The following is a 17,098-nucleotide window of genomic DNA, read 5'->3' on the forward strand; positions in this document are numbered from 1 at the left end:
TGCACTTCAACCTGGGTGATAGAGTAAGACCTTGTCTCAAAAAATAAAATAAAATAAAAAATAAAAAAAGATTTAAAAAGTCAGCCTGGCAAAATTCCAAAACTATGACTCTTCAGAGTCAAATCAAGCAGAGATCAGTAATAATGTATCAAAGTTCTCCTTTTTTTTTTTTTTTCTGAGGCGGAGTCTCGCTCTGTCGCCTAGGCTGGAGTGCAGTGGCGCGATCTCGGCTCACTGCAAGCTCTGCCTCTCGGGCTCACGCCATTCTCCGGCCTCAGCCTCCCGAGTAGCTGGGACTACAGGCGCCTGCCACCACGCCCAGCTAATTTTTTGTATTTTTAGTAGAGATGGAGTTTCACCGTGTTAGCCAGGATGGTCTGGATCTCCTGACCTCGTGATCCGCCCATCTCGGCCTCCCAAAGTGCTGGGATTACAAGCGTGAGCCACTGCGCCCGGCCCAAAGTTCTCCTCTTTAAAAAATATACTATGCAATGGCTAGGAAAAAGGTAGCACTAAAAACTTGGTTTTAGAACTATTTAAGGGAACAATGTTTAAAAAATGAAGGGTTGGGCTGGGTATGGTGAGGTGTGCCTGTAATCCCAGCTACTTGGGAGGCTGAGGCACTTGAGCCCAGGAGTTCAAGTCGAGCCTGAACAGCATCTTCAAAAATAGATAGATAGAGAGAGAGAGAGAGAGAGAGGAGAGAGAGAGAGATAGATAGATAGATAGACAGACAGACAGAGAGACAGATAAATAAAATTAAGAGTTGAGTGTAAGTGTCCCTGTTTTCAGATCTGGCCTTGATGCGAACCTGGGCACCCCATGAAAGGGCCCTGGCTGACTTAGGCCATTTCCTAACATCTGGGACAACAAAGCTTCTTGGAAAGCCCATTTATTTGGTGTGCTAAAAGCTTTTCAACATAATGTGATCATAATCTTGGCATGTGTTATAGAGCACATCTAGCCAGGCCTAAAAACCACAGTAACCTCATTAATATTCCCACTAAATATAGTGTCTGGTTGCTAAAGCAGGCTTCCACCAGCAGACAATACAAAGAATGTCTAAACATACATTTTGGCTGGGCACAATAGCTCACACCTGTAATTCTAGCACTTTGAGAGGCTGAGGCGGCATATCACTTGAAGTCAGTAGCTCGAAACCAGCCTGGCCAACATGGTGAAATCCCGTCTCTACTAAAAATACAAAAAAACATTAGCCGGGCATGATGGTAGGCGCCTGGAACCCCAGCTACTTAGGAGGCTGAGGCAGGAGAATTGCTTGAATCTGGGAGGTGGAGGATGAAAGTGAGTCAAGATCATGCCACTGCACTCCAGTCTGGGCGACACAGCGAGACTCCATCTCAAAAAATAAATAAATTTTTAGTTTTTCAACTATGAGCTGGAATGCTGTTGTTTAGAAAGCAGATGACAGATGCCTAGAAAATTAAAGTGGCAGCTAGGTGTGGTGGCTCATGCCTGTAATCCCAGCACTTTGAGAGGACGAGGTGGGTGGATCACCTGAGGCCAGGAGTTCGAGACCAGCCTGACCACCATGGCAAAACCCGTCTCCACGAAAAATACAAAATTAACCGGGCATGGTGGTGCGTGCCTGTAGTCCCAGCTACTTGGGAGGCTGAGGCAGGAGAATCGTTTGAACCTGGGAGGCGGAGGTTGCAGTGAGCCAAGATAGCGCCACTGGACTCCAGCCTGGGCAACAAGAGCGAAACTCTGTCTCAAAGAAATAAAAAAAAAAAAAAGAAAATTAAAGTGGCAGCCTGGGCGCAGTGGTGCACGCCTGTAATCCCTGCACTTTGGGAGGCCGAGGCGGGCAGATCACCTGAGGTCAGGAGTTCGAGACCAGCCTGACCAACGCAGAGAAACCCCGTCTCTACTAAAAATACAAAATTAGCTGGGTGTGGTGGCGCACGCCTGTAATCCCAGCTACTCGGGAGGCTGAGGCAGGAGAATTGCTTGAACCCGGGAGGCAGAGGTTGCAGTGAGCCAAGATCACACCATTGCACTCCAGCCTGGGCAACAAGAGCAAAACTCCATCTCAAAAAAATAAATAAATAAAAATAAACAAAATTAAAGGGGCAATGTGAAAACAGCTTTTCCACACCAACAAAGTTATCCAAAATTCTCAGATATAGTTATTAATTTTAGAAGCAATCTAGGGTAGATTTTTAAAAATCCGAGGGGAAACAGTTGGGATTTTATTTTCTTTTTACCTTACAAAGGATGAGACTTACCATTTTTCACATTCTCAACTGCTAGTAGATGAAAGATTTTAAAATTACCTTTGTGCCCTTCCCACAGTTTAAGAACTTACTTATTTTCCCATAGCAAGGCTTCTGTGTCAATGCCTCTGCCATATGTTTATGGAGTGCAAAGAGTTCTATGAGTGCTGCTCTGTTTAGCCCTAAGATAATGTTTTCATGAAACACAGAAGGGTGGGCTGACAGTATCCGGCACAGTCCGGTTTCCTGCTATGCTGCTTGGAAATGGGGCTGGAAGTATGGGTATAAATCAGTCCAAAACCAAGTGCTAGTAGTAGAAAAGTGTATCATATGGTGAACAAAGGGCAAGAAAGTCGTTAAAAATGTGAAACGCATAACTATCATGCTATCAACCCCTGAGGGTATAGAGGTGCAGAGCACCCTGGCCATACCACACAACCTCATGAGCCTCTGTTTCCCCTAGCCTATGAGGGGTTTGAACCAGCTCTTACAAACAGGAATAAGCATTCACCAAAAGACTGCTGACTTACTTCTGACACCTGACTTCTAGAGTTGAATCTGAATGTTCTACTGAGATAAGTAAGGCAATGGACATTTTTCCAATTCTTTATCTCATAAACAACCTCTACACTGAACTATGAGCAGGAAAAATGAATATTTAAATCACTGTAAAGAGTTTTCATATTAAAAATGATCACAAGTCCAAAGGAGGAGACATGAAAGAACAGAGAAGGACAGGAGAGTCAGAAGTCAGGACTTGGAAGGAGAGCCTGGACAAAAGGTTCTATTCCATTCAAAGATCTTTATCTTCCTTTAGACAACCCAAACTCCCTTTAAAAAACTATTTCTAGTCAAGGGCTCTGAGACTCCCAGTACTTCAAAATAAGCCCAGGTAGGATTAGTTCAGATGATATTTGAACTCACTTCTGAGTGTTGCTTCCTCTAGGGTCAAGTCAAACATAGCTATAGACACAACTAGGAAGCTTTCAAGCCAGGTCAGGCAGGAACCACTAAGAGCAGCAAGATAAAGGCTGGGTTGTATGAATCCCAACTAAGGATAGGAGTAGAAATAGTCTGAGAACAGGTCATCTCACCCTCACTTCTTTTGCTATTGAGTCATTGTATATATTCCCGCTGTGGTCAGGAACAAAGTACGGTATTAACAACATTTCTGTTAGTATGGTTCCTAACGGAAATATGGGTCATATTAATCTTCATGTAGGCTAAAAATATACAGCCTTTGGTAGTCTACTAAATTTATGCCCAACATGTGTCTACTAAACAGAAAGAGAGAGAGAAAAAAAGATTAAATATATTAAGTACTTAAGGTACTTGCAAAGAACGGTATAATGGATAAAAGGCCATTAAATAAAAAATTGACTATTCTAAAGAACATGCTATTCAAAGCAAATATTATGTGCTTAGCTATCACAATGCCCTTTTTGAGACAGGGTCTTACTCTGTTACCCATGCTGGAGTGCAATGGCATGATCTCGGCTCACTGCGACCTCCACTTCCCAGGCTCAAGTGATTCTTCTGCCTCAGCCTCCTGAGTAGCTGAGATTACAGGCAAGTACCACTACCATCTGGGTAATTTTTGTATTTTTATTAGAGATGGGGGTTTCACTGTGTTGGCCAGACTGGTCTCGAACTCCTGACCTCAAATGATCCACCCGCCTCGGCCTCCAAAGTGCTGGAATTACACTTTGTAATGAGCCACATGCCAGCCACAATGTTCTTTAAATAAAAAGTATTAGAAAGTCCAAAATTGGCAAACTGAAAAGCGCCCTGGTTCCCAACATGAAGCTAAAATAGAGTCACGGGAACACTTTGTCAATGGTGTACGGATTTCAACAATGATTTTTTCTTCTTATATGGAGACATTTTAGATGTGACAGATAATCTCAAATAATCAAAAGATAAAGAATTACAAATACTAAAGGGAATATCAACCACAACGTCAATGCCCCACTACTACATGGATATGCAGCTGCTATTTCCTTGCCCTGTCCCAAACCCTCTGTAGACAGAAAGTACATGGTAGATGGGACACACTTGGACAAAAGGGCCTAACAGAAAGAGGGAAAAACAATCAACTGCTTATCAAGCTTCTGAATTTGAGCATGAAAGGAAAGAAGCTGCAAACACAGTGTTTTTCTCAATTGGGTTCTCTAAAACATTATTTCCAATGAATGACACATTTTTCCATGATCAAAACAAATTTGTGAAAAACTGCGTATTACCTCCTTCTTGGGTCTTCACAATGAAGATTAGTATATGAAAGATTATAATATGTCATAGAATAAACCAGCCTTTCTTTAAACGAGTATTTCCAAACTCATTTGACTCAGCGAAATTTTTTAAATAAAAAAATTTTTAAATAAAATAAAATCCCAGGAGACTCATATTTTATGGAGCACATGTTAAACATTGAGGAACTAATTCTAGGGACATTTTCCCTAGAATATGGGTAGAGAAGACCTGCCTGCTGAGATATCTCTCCCTCCGCTTAAAAAATTCATATATGGCCGGGCACAGGGGCTCACACCTGTAATCCCAGCACTTTGGGAGGCCGAGGCGGGTGGATTACCTGGGCTCAGGAGTTCGAAGCCAGCCTGGTCAACATGGAGAAACCCTGTCTCCACTAAAAATACAAAACTTAGCTGGGCGTGGTGGTGGGTGTCTGTAATCCCAGCTGCTCGGGAGGCTGAGGTGGGAGAATCGCTTGAACCCAGGAGGTGGAGATTGCAGTGAGCCAAGATCGTGCCACTGCACTCCAGCCTGGGCAACAAAATGAGATTCCATCTCAAACAGCAACAGCAACAACAAAAATAAAAATAAGAATAAAAGCCTCATATATGAGCTTCAAGTCAGTGACAGGTTTAAAAAAAAAAAAGAACTCAAATAATCAACCAACTTTACCCCGATTTTGCCTGAAATATTTAACTCCTTTTATCACCTGAAATTCCAATTAGATTGTTTTTAATAAGCATGTTCCAGAAGAGTTCAAATATTAGTCATCCATGGTTTGACATAAATTAATGTGTTATCAGTGCTACTGTATATTGACAGAGTGCTTTTCAGTTTTCAAAAACACTTTCATTTACACACACACACACACACACACACACACACACTTCAAGCTTTATACTAAGTGGTACAGTCAAGACTAAAACCCCAGACTGGCTGATTCTAGTCTAGTATCCTTTCTACTAGTAAAAATATTTCTATGGGATGAATTGGGAAACGATAACCAATGTAGCATGATGCATTTAAAGCTGTAAACATCTGATTTACAAATTTCTAGGGGACAACATGACCAAGCTGAGCTATACAATGGTTGTGATGGGGGGCAGGGGGAATTGCCTCAGATTTTTATAAACAGATTTTTCATATCTATCAAGTCATACGTTTTTGCTAGGCTAAGGGAGATTCAACTGATTCTACATTTTAAAAATTTTCTCACGACCACACAGAGTAGACAAGGGTAGAAAACCGGCTACGTAAAAGCATTACCCATTTTCAATGATCTCATTTGCACACTACAAAAATCTTTCATATGTAAATAACCTAGATTTCCATTACATTTAAAAAAAAAACTGGATTTAGCAAAGCTTTTATATCTTAAGAGTTCATTTGGCATCACTTCTAAAAATACCATTAGAACACAAAGAATGTGTACAGGTGCCATCTTTGGCTCTTATTGTGTTTAAATACTTTAAACTTAGTTTTTTACAGAAACACCATTCAAAGGAATATAAGCAAAATTTAATCCTAACGTGTATTTCATTTCAGGTTCAAAATCTTTTCATTATCAGAGAAATTATATTGGTAAAAATACCACTTTCAAGACTAAAGTGAAAAAAGCCTTCAATCCTTTAAATAACATACTCAGTTGTCTACATCTATAAAAGGAACTTAGTCTTTACATGTGTGTCTTGACCGACATCCAACCAGAATGTTGACAGATTGGCACCTATGTTAACTTTAAGTATCAACTTCAACTATTTCATTTTCCTTATATCAAGGATACTTAGTGGAACTGAATAAATACTTTAAAAGGAAAAAAAAAAGAGCCAACAATTAGCCTTGACATATGATTAGGCCATAGCACAATTTAAATAGGCCAGGCTCAGCAATCATACAAATCAACATCTGTCTGTACAGCCTAGTAACCTCCCAGAGCACCTCTTTAACTGTCATGGTTTCTCTGTGCAATGAAGTGTGAGGCAGTTAGAATGGTGTTCTTATTACCTCAGGATATTGAAATCAAGCCTCTAAAGGTTAAGTAGCTTGCCCAAGGTCGTACCATGATTGGAAAACAGCTAGGAATAGACCCAGATCTCTCAATTCCTAAGCCAGTACTTTTTTTTTTTTTTTTTTTTTAAACTACAGCAGTGGTTCTCTAGGAGGTGGGGATAGAGTTGAGTATGGAATGTATCCCCCGCGTACATACTAATGGTCATGCCTGTAACTGCCCCACCCTATTAGAGTTCTAGGGAGCCTCTGTCACCCACGAGTATAACATACACTTCAAGTATGTGGAGGCAGAAGACATGCTGAGAATTATGTGCTGAGTATCATACAACATTGATGTTGTCAACATATGGACAAATGACCAATTAGCCAATAACTAGTGAACATGAGCCATAAGTAAGCCTTAATTGATTTATTTCAAGATGTTAATAACTTTTTTCCTTGGAAGTAAAAACTAAGGCATGAATCTGTGTCTTTTTTTTTTTTTTTCTTTGAGATAGGGTCTCACTGTGTCACCCAGGCTGGTATAATTGTAGCTCATTGCAGCCTCAAACTCCTGGGCTCAAGCAATGCTCCCATCCCAGCCTCCCAGGTAGCTGGGACTAGAGGCATGTGCCACTATTCCTGGCTAATTTGTTTTATTTTTGTAGATACTGGGGCTCACTATATTGTCCAGGTTGGTCTTGAACTCCTGGCCTCAAGTGATCCTTCCACCTTGGCCTCCCAAAGTTCTGGGACTACAGGTGTGAACCAGTGTGCCTGGCCCTATCTGTGTCATTTACAACAAAATGTTTCAGAGGCTAGGCCCATTGGTTCATGCCTGTTATCCCAGCGCTTTGGGAGGCCAAAGCAGGCGGATCACCTAGGGTTAAGAGTTTGAGAACCAGCCTGGCCAACATGGTGAAACTCTGTCTCTAGTAAAAAAATACAAAAAATTAGCTGGGCGTAGTGGCAGGCACCTGTAATCCCAGCTATTCGGGGGTCTAAGGCAGAAGAATAGCTTGAACCTGGGAGGCGGAGGTTACTGTGAGCGGAGATCACGCCACTGCACTCAAGCCTGGGTGACACAGCGAGACTCCATCTCAAAAAAACAAAAACAAAAACAAAAAAGTTTCATAACACTAAAACTGCCAACATCTTTACTAAATTTTAAAAAAATTAAAGAGATGGGATCTCGCTTTGTCACCCAGGTTGGAGTTCAGTGATGCAGTCATATCTCACTGTAGCCTCAAGCTCCTGGGCTTCATAGATCCTCTTGCCTCAGCCTTCCAAGTAGCTAGGACTACTGGCATGTGTCCCCACACCTGGCTAATTTAAAAAAATAAAATTTTTTTGGCGAGATGAGGGTCTTGTTATGTTGCCCAGGCTGGTCTTGAACTCCCAGCCTCAAGCTGAACTCCTGGCCTCAAGCTATCCTCCTACCTTAGCCTCCCAAAACATTAGGATTATAGGTGTGAGCCCCTGGATGAGCAGCAAGGCTCAGGAAGGGCATCCAACGAAGAGAGCTCTGCCCTCAATTGTCAAGTATCTTGACAAAGTTTCCAAACCTCTCTTAGATTCTCCTGTGTACAAAACAAAGGGGGTTGGACCAGATCATACCTAAGGTTAAGTCCAACTTGAGTGTATTATAAGTGCCAAAAAACACTTTTGATATTCTAAACAGTGAAATCTAAATTTCTTTATTATTTGAGTGTCTTTAACTAAGTAGAAAAAGAAAGCTGTGCAAAGTGCCCTCTGGTGGACAGTTGGATATGTGAAAGAATGGTATAAAAGGTCTTCCATCTGGGCCATCTCTCTTTTTAACTCTTTTTAATTTTTTTAAATTAAAAAAAATGTTTTTTTTTAAGAGAATGAGGTTTCGCTACATTGCCCAGGCTGGTCTCAAACTCCTGGCCTCAAGCAGTCCTCCCAGCTCAGCCTTCCAAAGTGCTGGGATTACAGGCATGAGCCACTGTGTCTGGCCTCTTGTGTCACCTCTCAATCATCATTCATTCACTATAATAACTCATTCATGCATTAATTCAAAAATAATTAATGTGTGCCCACTAGATGTCAGGCATTGTGTATACCATAGTTAAACTGAAAGACACAGTTATTGCTCTCCTGAATTTGTATCATCTAACAGAGTAGATGGACATTAAACAAAGCATTATTTCATTATACTGGCATTTAATGCCACAAATGAATGGCAGACATGTATTACGACAACAATCTATGGGGGAGGTGTAAGCTCCAATGAAGAAAGGATTCTTAAAAATATCACAATTAAGCTGAGACCTGAAGGATAGGTGGGTATTAGCCAGGCACCATATGTATAATGACCCTGAGAAATAGGGGAAAAGGCCAGCTGTGGCTGGCTCAAGGTAAGGAAGGGAGAAGTGAGTGCTAAGGCAGAAGTACATAGTACATGAAGGGTCATTTAGGCAATTTTAAGGACTTTGACCTTTATCCTAAGGGCAGTGGAACATAATCAAAAGGTTTAAAGGAGTGAAAAGACATGAGTAAATTGTGAGTATAAAAAGCTCGCTCTGGTTGCTATGTAAAAAATGACTTGGAGATGGGATAAAATTGAATTGGGAGCCGCAGGGGAAGATATTCTGGATGTCCAGGTGAGAGATGACTCTAGATGTCTAGTATTCAGGCTTCCATGGCTGCTTCCAGTCTTTGCCCTAATATATATCCTCCTGCTTGATTCTGCACATTAGTGAATGCCTGCTGTGTGCCAAGCACTTTCATTCAGACTCCTGAGCAAAAATGACAGAATTAAGATGATAGCAGCTCTGTAAGGAACTCCCAGCAGAAGAAGCCTCTTCCACTTCTCTTAGTCCTCCCACATTGCTGATGTGTACATTTATCAACCTACTCAAACAAGAGGGACTCTAATCACAGTTATAGTAGGGTTCAGAAGTTCCCCCCAAGAGCCTGGGCTACTTTGTTCCTGTGACTTTGAAGAGTGCAGGTTAAATAAGTAGGATCCTCTCTATATTATGAGCTGAGTAATTATAGAGAATAAATAAAGTGTATTCCCTATAACCATTCCACTATTGTTATTATGCTTATGATCTTATTGCAGACTTAAAGGCTGTACATTAAAACACCTCTATGTTCCTTAAGACATGAAATACGGGATGGTTAAAAAAATACCTTTGTGTTCTAAAACTGATTGTGATGGCTACACAATTATGTAAATATACTAAAAAACATGCAATTGTACACTTCAACTGGGTGAACTGTATGCTATGTGAATAGCATAAAACAGCTCAACAAAGCTGTTACAAACAACAAAAACACCTCTTCCTTAAAGATCATGAGATTATGGATGAGTGAGATGACAGCAGAGATGAAAGTACCAAATCTACAGGATAACATAGATAAATTAAATAATATAAATGGTGCATACTGACATATTTTATACTCATAAGCAAGCCAAAAAGTCTCTAAGATGGTGAGAAATCAAATCTACAAAGCTTGTATTTCTCCCATGAAACACTCCATATAAAAGCTTCGCCAAAGATCAACGACAATAATAAACATATAAATTCTCAAAAGAGATATCTTTTTTGGAAAAAGTTGGTTGGATACAAGAGGTAAAGGAGATATACCAGTCAATTTCTTCTTCATGTACCTTCCACAGTGTACACAAGAAAGGTGCAACCTGAGGGGACACGCCTCATATGGCCCTACTGCGTTCACTGTCCCAACACTTAATGAATTGTCTCCCTCAATGGTCAGGCATTGCTGCTCTGCAGGTGGCCCCCTCCCACTCTCCTTGAGAGATAAGGGCTGCAAACAGGAAGTAAGTGACCCTTCAATGCCATCTCTAGTTTTAAAAATTCACTGCATCTATATTTATAATGATGCAGACAGTAAAGGAGGATGCTTTGAGTAAAAAGGTAATAAAGGTTGATGCTACTTAAAATAGTCAAGGTATTGGTTTAAAGCCAACTCTGGGGTCACATCAGAAGGCAGGAGATGAATGCTATGACCAAAGACTGAAGTTCTCTGTAGAGTCCGCAGCACTCAATAGTGCTGTATTTTCCTGAGGAGATATAAGACTTTCGACCTCTTGGGCTCAAGCAATCCTCCCTCCTCAGCCTCCCCCCATAGCTGGAATCACACAGGCATGTATCACCATACTTGGCTAATCAAAAAAAATTTTTTGTGTGTAGAGATGGGGTCTCCGTATGTTGCCCAGGTTGGTCTCGAATTTCTGAGCTCAAGTGCTCCTGCCACTTTGGCCTACCAAAATGCTGGGATTATAGACATGAGCCACTGTGCCTGGCCTACTCATGTTCGTTGATATGGGAAAGTAAATAAAGGTCTCAAAGTAGAGGAAGAAAAAAGAAGGAAGAAGAAGGAGGAAGGAAGAAAAAGAAGGAGAAAGAGAAGAAGGAAAGAAAGAAGAGAGAGAAGAAAGGAGGAGGAGGAGGGGGGAAGAAAAAAGGAAGGAAGGGGAAGGAAGGAAGGAAGGGAGGGAGGGAGGGAGGGAGGGAGGAAAGGAAATGACTGTGGCACCTTGGAATCTGTAATAGCAAGGAAAAGGGACTGTGTACACAGGTGGACATGTGCTCCTGACTTTTGGTACTGCAAGTTTCAGAACCTTTCCATGAGATATCAGACTACTACTAAAAACCTGGAGGGGTTATTCAGGAAACAAGGTTTGCCTAGTGATAGAAATTATCTGTAGACAATCATGGATGATCATTTTTTCTGAAAAAGAAAAATGGCATTACCTAAGGAAATACAAATGTGCTTATATGAAATGGGAGCTCTCTGGAAAGCTTAAATGTAAGCTTTACGAGAAAGGTGAATAAAAATAAAACCATGAATGAACCTAAAAATGTACCTATGAAAGGTATAGTTAACAGAAGCTCAAAATGCCAGAGGCAATAAAATAAAGTACTACTGGCTATATTCTAAGCAAGAAGAAAACGAAGGGGACACTGTAACAGTTTGGGGGAAGGGAGTGTAATGTTCACAGACGAACAGTGAAAAAGGAGCCCAACTCAAGATGGAACTTGGCTTGCGTCTCATAATAAAGAAAGGATGTTGGGCCGGGCGCAGTGGTTCAAGCCTATAATCCCAGCACTTTGGGAGGCTGAGGCAGGCAGATCACCTGAGCCCAGGAATTTGAGCCCAGCCTGGGCAATATGGTAAAACCTTATTTCTACCAAAAATACAAAAAAATCAGCCAGGCATGGTGGTATGCACCTGTGATCCCAGCTACTGGGGAAGCTAAGGTGGGAAAATCACTTGAGCCCAGGAGGTTGAAGCTGCACTCCAGCCTGGGTGACAGGGTGAGACCCTGTCTCAAAATAAAAAGAAAACGGAAGAAAACGGGAGGGGAGGGGAGGAGAGAGGGGGGGAAGAGATCTCCATATTGGTCAGAGCAAACAAAGAAGATGGAGCTGGTCCCTGACGGGAAAAAGGGAGAGTAGGGACTTTGCCACTTTCAATGACTTCCAATATTCCCCTCAGATGACTCTCATCCCAGGGCACTGGAGAAACTGTTGGGTCCTTTCCCAGTGTCACATGGAAGCAGCATTCTTGTGCCCACTGCGACAGTCCCACCATACACATACACAGTGTACATACTGCTTTCTTGAACAATATCTCGTCTGGGCTTCTCACTAATCTCATGGGCTATTACTATTACCTTCACTGTACACTGAAGCTCAGAATTTAAGTGACCTGCCCAAGGTGCATGTAACCCCAGGGAGAGAACAAGACCAGATCTAGACCCAGGCCATCTGACTCAGGACCAGTGCTTTTTTCACTAACCACTAAACTTTTTTGCTACTTCTTCAACAGAGCAACTTTTAAAACTCAAGCTATAAAATATTAACAAAAATCAATATTAAGTACATTTGTAGCAAGATGAATACTTGCTGGTTAAATACTTGTCGACCTGCTATAAGGATCTGGCTTTTCAGAAAAAATTTCATTTAATCTTCAGACCATCCCCAGGAAGGAGTTACAGATGAGGACCTGAGGCTTCTGGCCTTAAGTAACTTGCTTGGGCTTGACAGTGACTGACTGAAGCAGCAAAGGTTTAAATGTATTGGAATCTGTTCTTGCTCCAAATTCCCTACTCTTTCCACTACAACTGGCTGCTACCTTAAAGTGTTCACCAAAGGCTACTCTGAGATATAGACAGTATATGGTTAACCCAATTATAGCAAGCAGAAAAGTCAGTGGTTTTCCTGAGCCCTGAGAAGTTTGATGTTCCAAACACATTTTCAGAGTATGTTCAACAGTCATGCTAACAAAAGCAAAGCCATTTCTCTCCTTTTTAGCCTAGTTCTAATCTTGTGGGAAGAAATACTGAGGGCCTGAGCCTCGCAGTAGTTGTGAGAATAGCGGTAGGCAACCAAACAAATAAATAAATACCTGAATTTATTCTGGTTCTTACAGGGGCTCAATGCCTCCTATAAATCCTTGGGGCAAGCATATCTCCCTCTACTAAGGAATAGGACAGGAGGTCGGTAGGATGGAGGCAAAGGGAAGGCAGAGACATGGGGAAATGGAGACCTCCTCTAGATTTTATTATTTCCAGGATCTACTTCCTGTACAGTCACTAGTTCTGGCTTTAGAGGAGAAAAAAGAAAGCTACTTCCATATAAATAAGAAGCCAAGGCTCTTCAGATTAAGTTCATTGCCTAGGTTCACCTGTGATAGTCGCAATAGAGGTCTCGATGTAATGGAATCTGGTACACGACTCCCAAATGTACAGACACAAGCACGTCTACCAGCAACAGCAGCAGAAGTTAAAAGAACCCTCAAGTAGCACCACGTGTTAATTCAACAAAGGTTTATCAAGCATCAATGACTAAATCGAGCAACGGGTAAATACTGGGGATCAGACAGAGAATGAGACAGCACCACGCCCATCTTTGTGGAGCTTACAGTCGTGTGGGGGATTACAGTTACAAAAGGGCATGCTCAGATTGCTACGGATACTTAAAAACCAGGAATGGAGTTGAATCTTTATTATGCCTTTGTATCTCCATGAATTTAAAGAGTGTTTCAAAATTTTAAATTATTTTATTCATTTTAATTAAATTAAAAACCAAACCACTACCACTTACTCTCAGGAAGCTCAGTGAAGTAGAAAATAGAATATTTATTCTAAGTCCTGGCTCTTGTACTTTTTGATCAGACATATGTCTTAACAAAACTATAATCCTGAATATGAAAAATCCATCACCAGTTAAAATTTTTACCTAAGAAACTTGCCTGCTACACAAAATGAGTCAAAGTTGACTGTAGAGGATATCATGTGAAACTTCATATGGAACAGATTTACTACTTTATTAATTCTAGTCCAGTGTGTGCCCCAAGAACATTCTTTACTAGAAGAATTAATAGTCACTGCACCGTTGCACAGGCAGGTGTTCAAGACTTGGTGCTATTCTCCTACATGCTCTTTTCATTTATTAATACAGGGTCCAGATTGGCTCTTACTGCCTTCCATACCCCTAAGCTTCCCAACAGTGGCAAAGCTGGGATTCAAGGAATTTAAACTCATGCCAATCTACAAAACCAATTAAGTACACCAACTGCCTAAAACTCTACTTCATGCCCCCTCTTTACATCAGAGGTAGCACTCTTAATGTCTCTAGAGGGCAGGCAGGTAACACTGATGAACAACATGGCCGGTAATGCATACGCATCTATGGTGTAAGCAGAAGAAACAGTGAATTGAAGAGGAGACTGAAGGGAAAAGCAGCTATTTGATTCCAATGATTGCCACAATGTATGATCTTGCAGTTTTCTTTTCTTTTCTTTTCTTTTCTTTTTTTTAGACGGAGACTAGCTCTGTCGCCCAGGCTGGAGTGCAGTGGCACGATCTCGGCTCACTGCAAGCTCTGCCTCCTGGGTTCATGCCATTCTCCTGCCTCAGCCTCCCGAGTAGCTGGGACTACAGGCGCCCACCACCACGCCCAGCTAATTTTTTTTGTATTTTTAGTAGAGACAGGGTTTCACCCTGTTAGCCAGGATGATCTCAATCTCCTGACCTCGTGATCCACCCGCCTCAGCCTCCCAAAGTGCTGGCCTTACAGGCGTGAGCCACCGGGCCCGGCCACCTGACAATTTTCAAACCAGAAGTTCAACATCTCATATATACTCCTGAATGTTTAAATGTTAATCTAAGTTTCTTTGTTGTTTGTTTTAAGAGCACTATGTAGGTCAAGCAGGTCACCAGGTCTCCACCTCTGCTAACACACTGTCAGTGTCATCTTCTGAACAGCACTAGTTTGGTATGCTAAATTTTGCAAGATTATTTTCATAAGTGTAACATCACTCTGGGAATGGGTGAGGCAGAAGATTCCTTAATGCCTTAAACATCAGTGGTGCTCTCTTCTTTAGGCAGCCTAGATGGACTCATGGACTAATGCCATGCAAGGTAGAGCTGCTCACTTATGATCATAAGATGCCTTTCTTCCCAGGAAACCACAGAACAAACTTCTTTTCTCTCCCATAGCAGTTCCACCCTAAGTAGGTGCTTACCCGTTTGTCAATGTCATTGTGCTGAAGCTGCACAAAACGAGCACTGATGGCTGCAATGTAACTCTGCTGATTGGAGAATGCCACGCGGCCAGCACCTTTGGGGTACTTCAGCTCTGGGTCCGTATCAATGCCAGCATAGCAGACACCACCGTACAAACGGTCCATGATCATTGCCAGTTCAACTGCAAAAAACAAAACAAAACATGGATGTGTATAAATGTTTGGGAGGTACTCTTGCCCAGGAGAAGGAAGAATTATTTAGAGATCATGCAATGTAATTAAGAAAAGGAAAACGCATGTTAAGTATCAAGAAGACTGTCCCCACCAGTCTTACAACTCAAGTAGGGAAGGTCCTAATAGGGTGTTTTGCAATAAAATGGAAAAAAAATTAGGAATTTACACACATACACACAAGAATTTATATAATCAGAACTTTAGCAGTAGTATTGAAGAAATGAACTACCAGTAATCCTCCTGTTCTAATTTCTAACTGGTTAGTCCAGTGGAATGTGCCTTGGGTAGGCAAGGCATTTCATGCTGCCCTAACAAGTTAATAAGAAACAGTCCTACTTACTAACCTCTAAGACTAAAAGAAATTACTAGTGTTACACTACTATATTAGGACTAAGCTATAGAAAGGATTAACTGCTTGTTTTAACTAGAGACAATTTATTTACAGCCTTAAAGTAAATCTCCACAATTTAAAAAAGTAAAGATTTTAGAGTATATTCTAATCCAACTGTGAACTCTTCATACCAACCTCTCCCATTGAATTCTAAATAATAATACTAGTAATGATAATAGCCACAATAAACATTTACTGAGCACTTACAACCTACCAGAGCACTAAGGTGCTACACGAATAGTAAAAACATACCCATGCTGTACCTTGCTATAGATTCAGAGGTGTGGCCTGTACTCCTTGTCACATTTCTTCTAAATACGCCTTTGTTTGTTTGTTTACTGAGACAGAGTCTCGCTCTGTCACCCAGGCTGGAGTGCAGTGGTGTGATCTTGGCTCACTACAACCTCCCCAGTTCAAGTGATTCTCCTGCCTCAGCCTCCCGAGTAGCTGGGATTACAGGCATGAGCCACCACAGTTGGCTAATTTTTTGTATTTTTAGTAGAGATGGGGTTTCACCATGCTGGCCAGGCTGGTCTTGAACTCCTGACCTCAAGTGATCCACCAGTCTTGGCCTCCCAAAGTGGTGGGATTACAGGCGTGAGTCACCATGCCTGGCCTAAATATGCCTTTATATTGGTATAGTTACAAAACAATAAAGGTACCGTTAGAAAAACATGTAGCACTTACCTGCATACCAGATTGTCTGAAGGCAATTGTTTACTTGATAGTGGACAGCACCTTCTCCCAGGTATGACCATTCCTTTTAGGCTACTCACATAGTATAAGTCCAAAAGACTCAGCACTACCCCTGGGAAGTGACCCAAGAACCTGTTTCAACACCTATATATGGTATTTGGAAAGGAGAAGACAGGGAAGACAGACAATGATCTGGGCCACAGCCAATGTGCAAAGATCATCACATAGTAGAGCTCCACAGCAATCAGTATCTGGGGAGATGGAGAGCAGCACAACTCTTCTCTTCTAGGAGAAGAGTTCTACAGAATGTACAAAGGGTGAAGGGCTGAACAGTATAAGAACTCCACTAGATGTCTATGAACAAAAGGAAAGCCAAGCATTACTGGTTTCTGTACTATGAAACTGCTGAGGCAAGAAGTAAAACTGTGTTGCTATGTCAGAGAGGCTATCTTTACACTTCTTCAAAAGTTCTTTACATACCAGATTGCCTATTGGTGACTATCTTCTAACTGCCTATTTTTAATAGGAAGGACAACCCATAACCAACAAGTAATTTTCAGAAGGTGAGAAAATAATCTAGTAAGAACTAAGCCTAAGAGTAAGCGCCATTAAAGACAGAGCAGCAGAAAGTTATCTCAATTATACCACTATGGTCAGAATTACTAAGCCATATCAGCCAAGGGAGCATTGTCTGTTAAAGCCAAGTAGATGCTTACTGCAGTCTTGGGGCAGGATCCAGGAATCACATTCATTCAAACAATGTAATAGGAAT

At 41.4% G+C, this 17,098-nt stretch overlaps 1 protein-coding gene across 7 annotated transcripts in view; it reads right to left on the reverse strand.

Annotated features, from left to right (window-relative positions):
- CPEB3 (cytoplasmic polyadenylation element binding protein 3) overlaps nucleotides 1-17,098 on the reverse strand; it is a 255,676-nt gene that overhangs the window by 19,162 nt on the left and 219,416 nt on the right. For all 7 annotated transcript variants that reach the window (XM_033224394.1, XM_033224380.1, XM_033224386.1 and 4 more), the window contains one exon: nucleotides 15,006-15,187. In XM_033224394.1, the coding sequence (XP_033080285.1) occupies nucleotides 15,006-15,187 (182 nt within the window). The remainder of the gene's footprint in view (nucleotides 1-15,005; nucleotides 15,188-17,098) is intronic.

The sequence above is a fragment of the Trachypithecus francoisi genome, unplaced genomic scaffold, assembly GCF_009764315.1.
Source record: "Trachypithecus francoisi isolate TF-2019V2 unplaced genomic scaffold, Tfra_2.0 Contig01436, whole genome shotgun sequence".
Lineage (NCBI taxonomy): Eukaryota > Metazoa > Chordata > Mammalia > Primates > Cercopithecidae > Trachypithecus > Trachypithecus francoisi.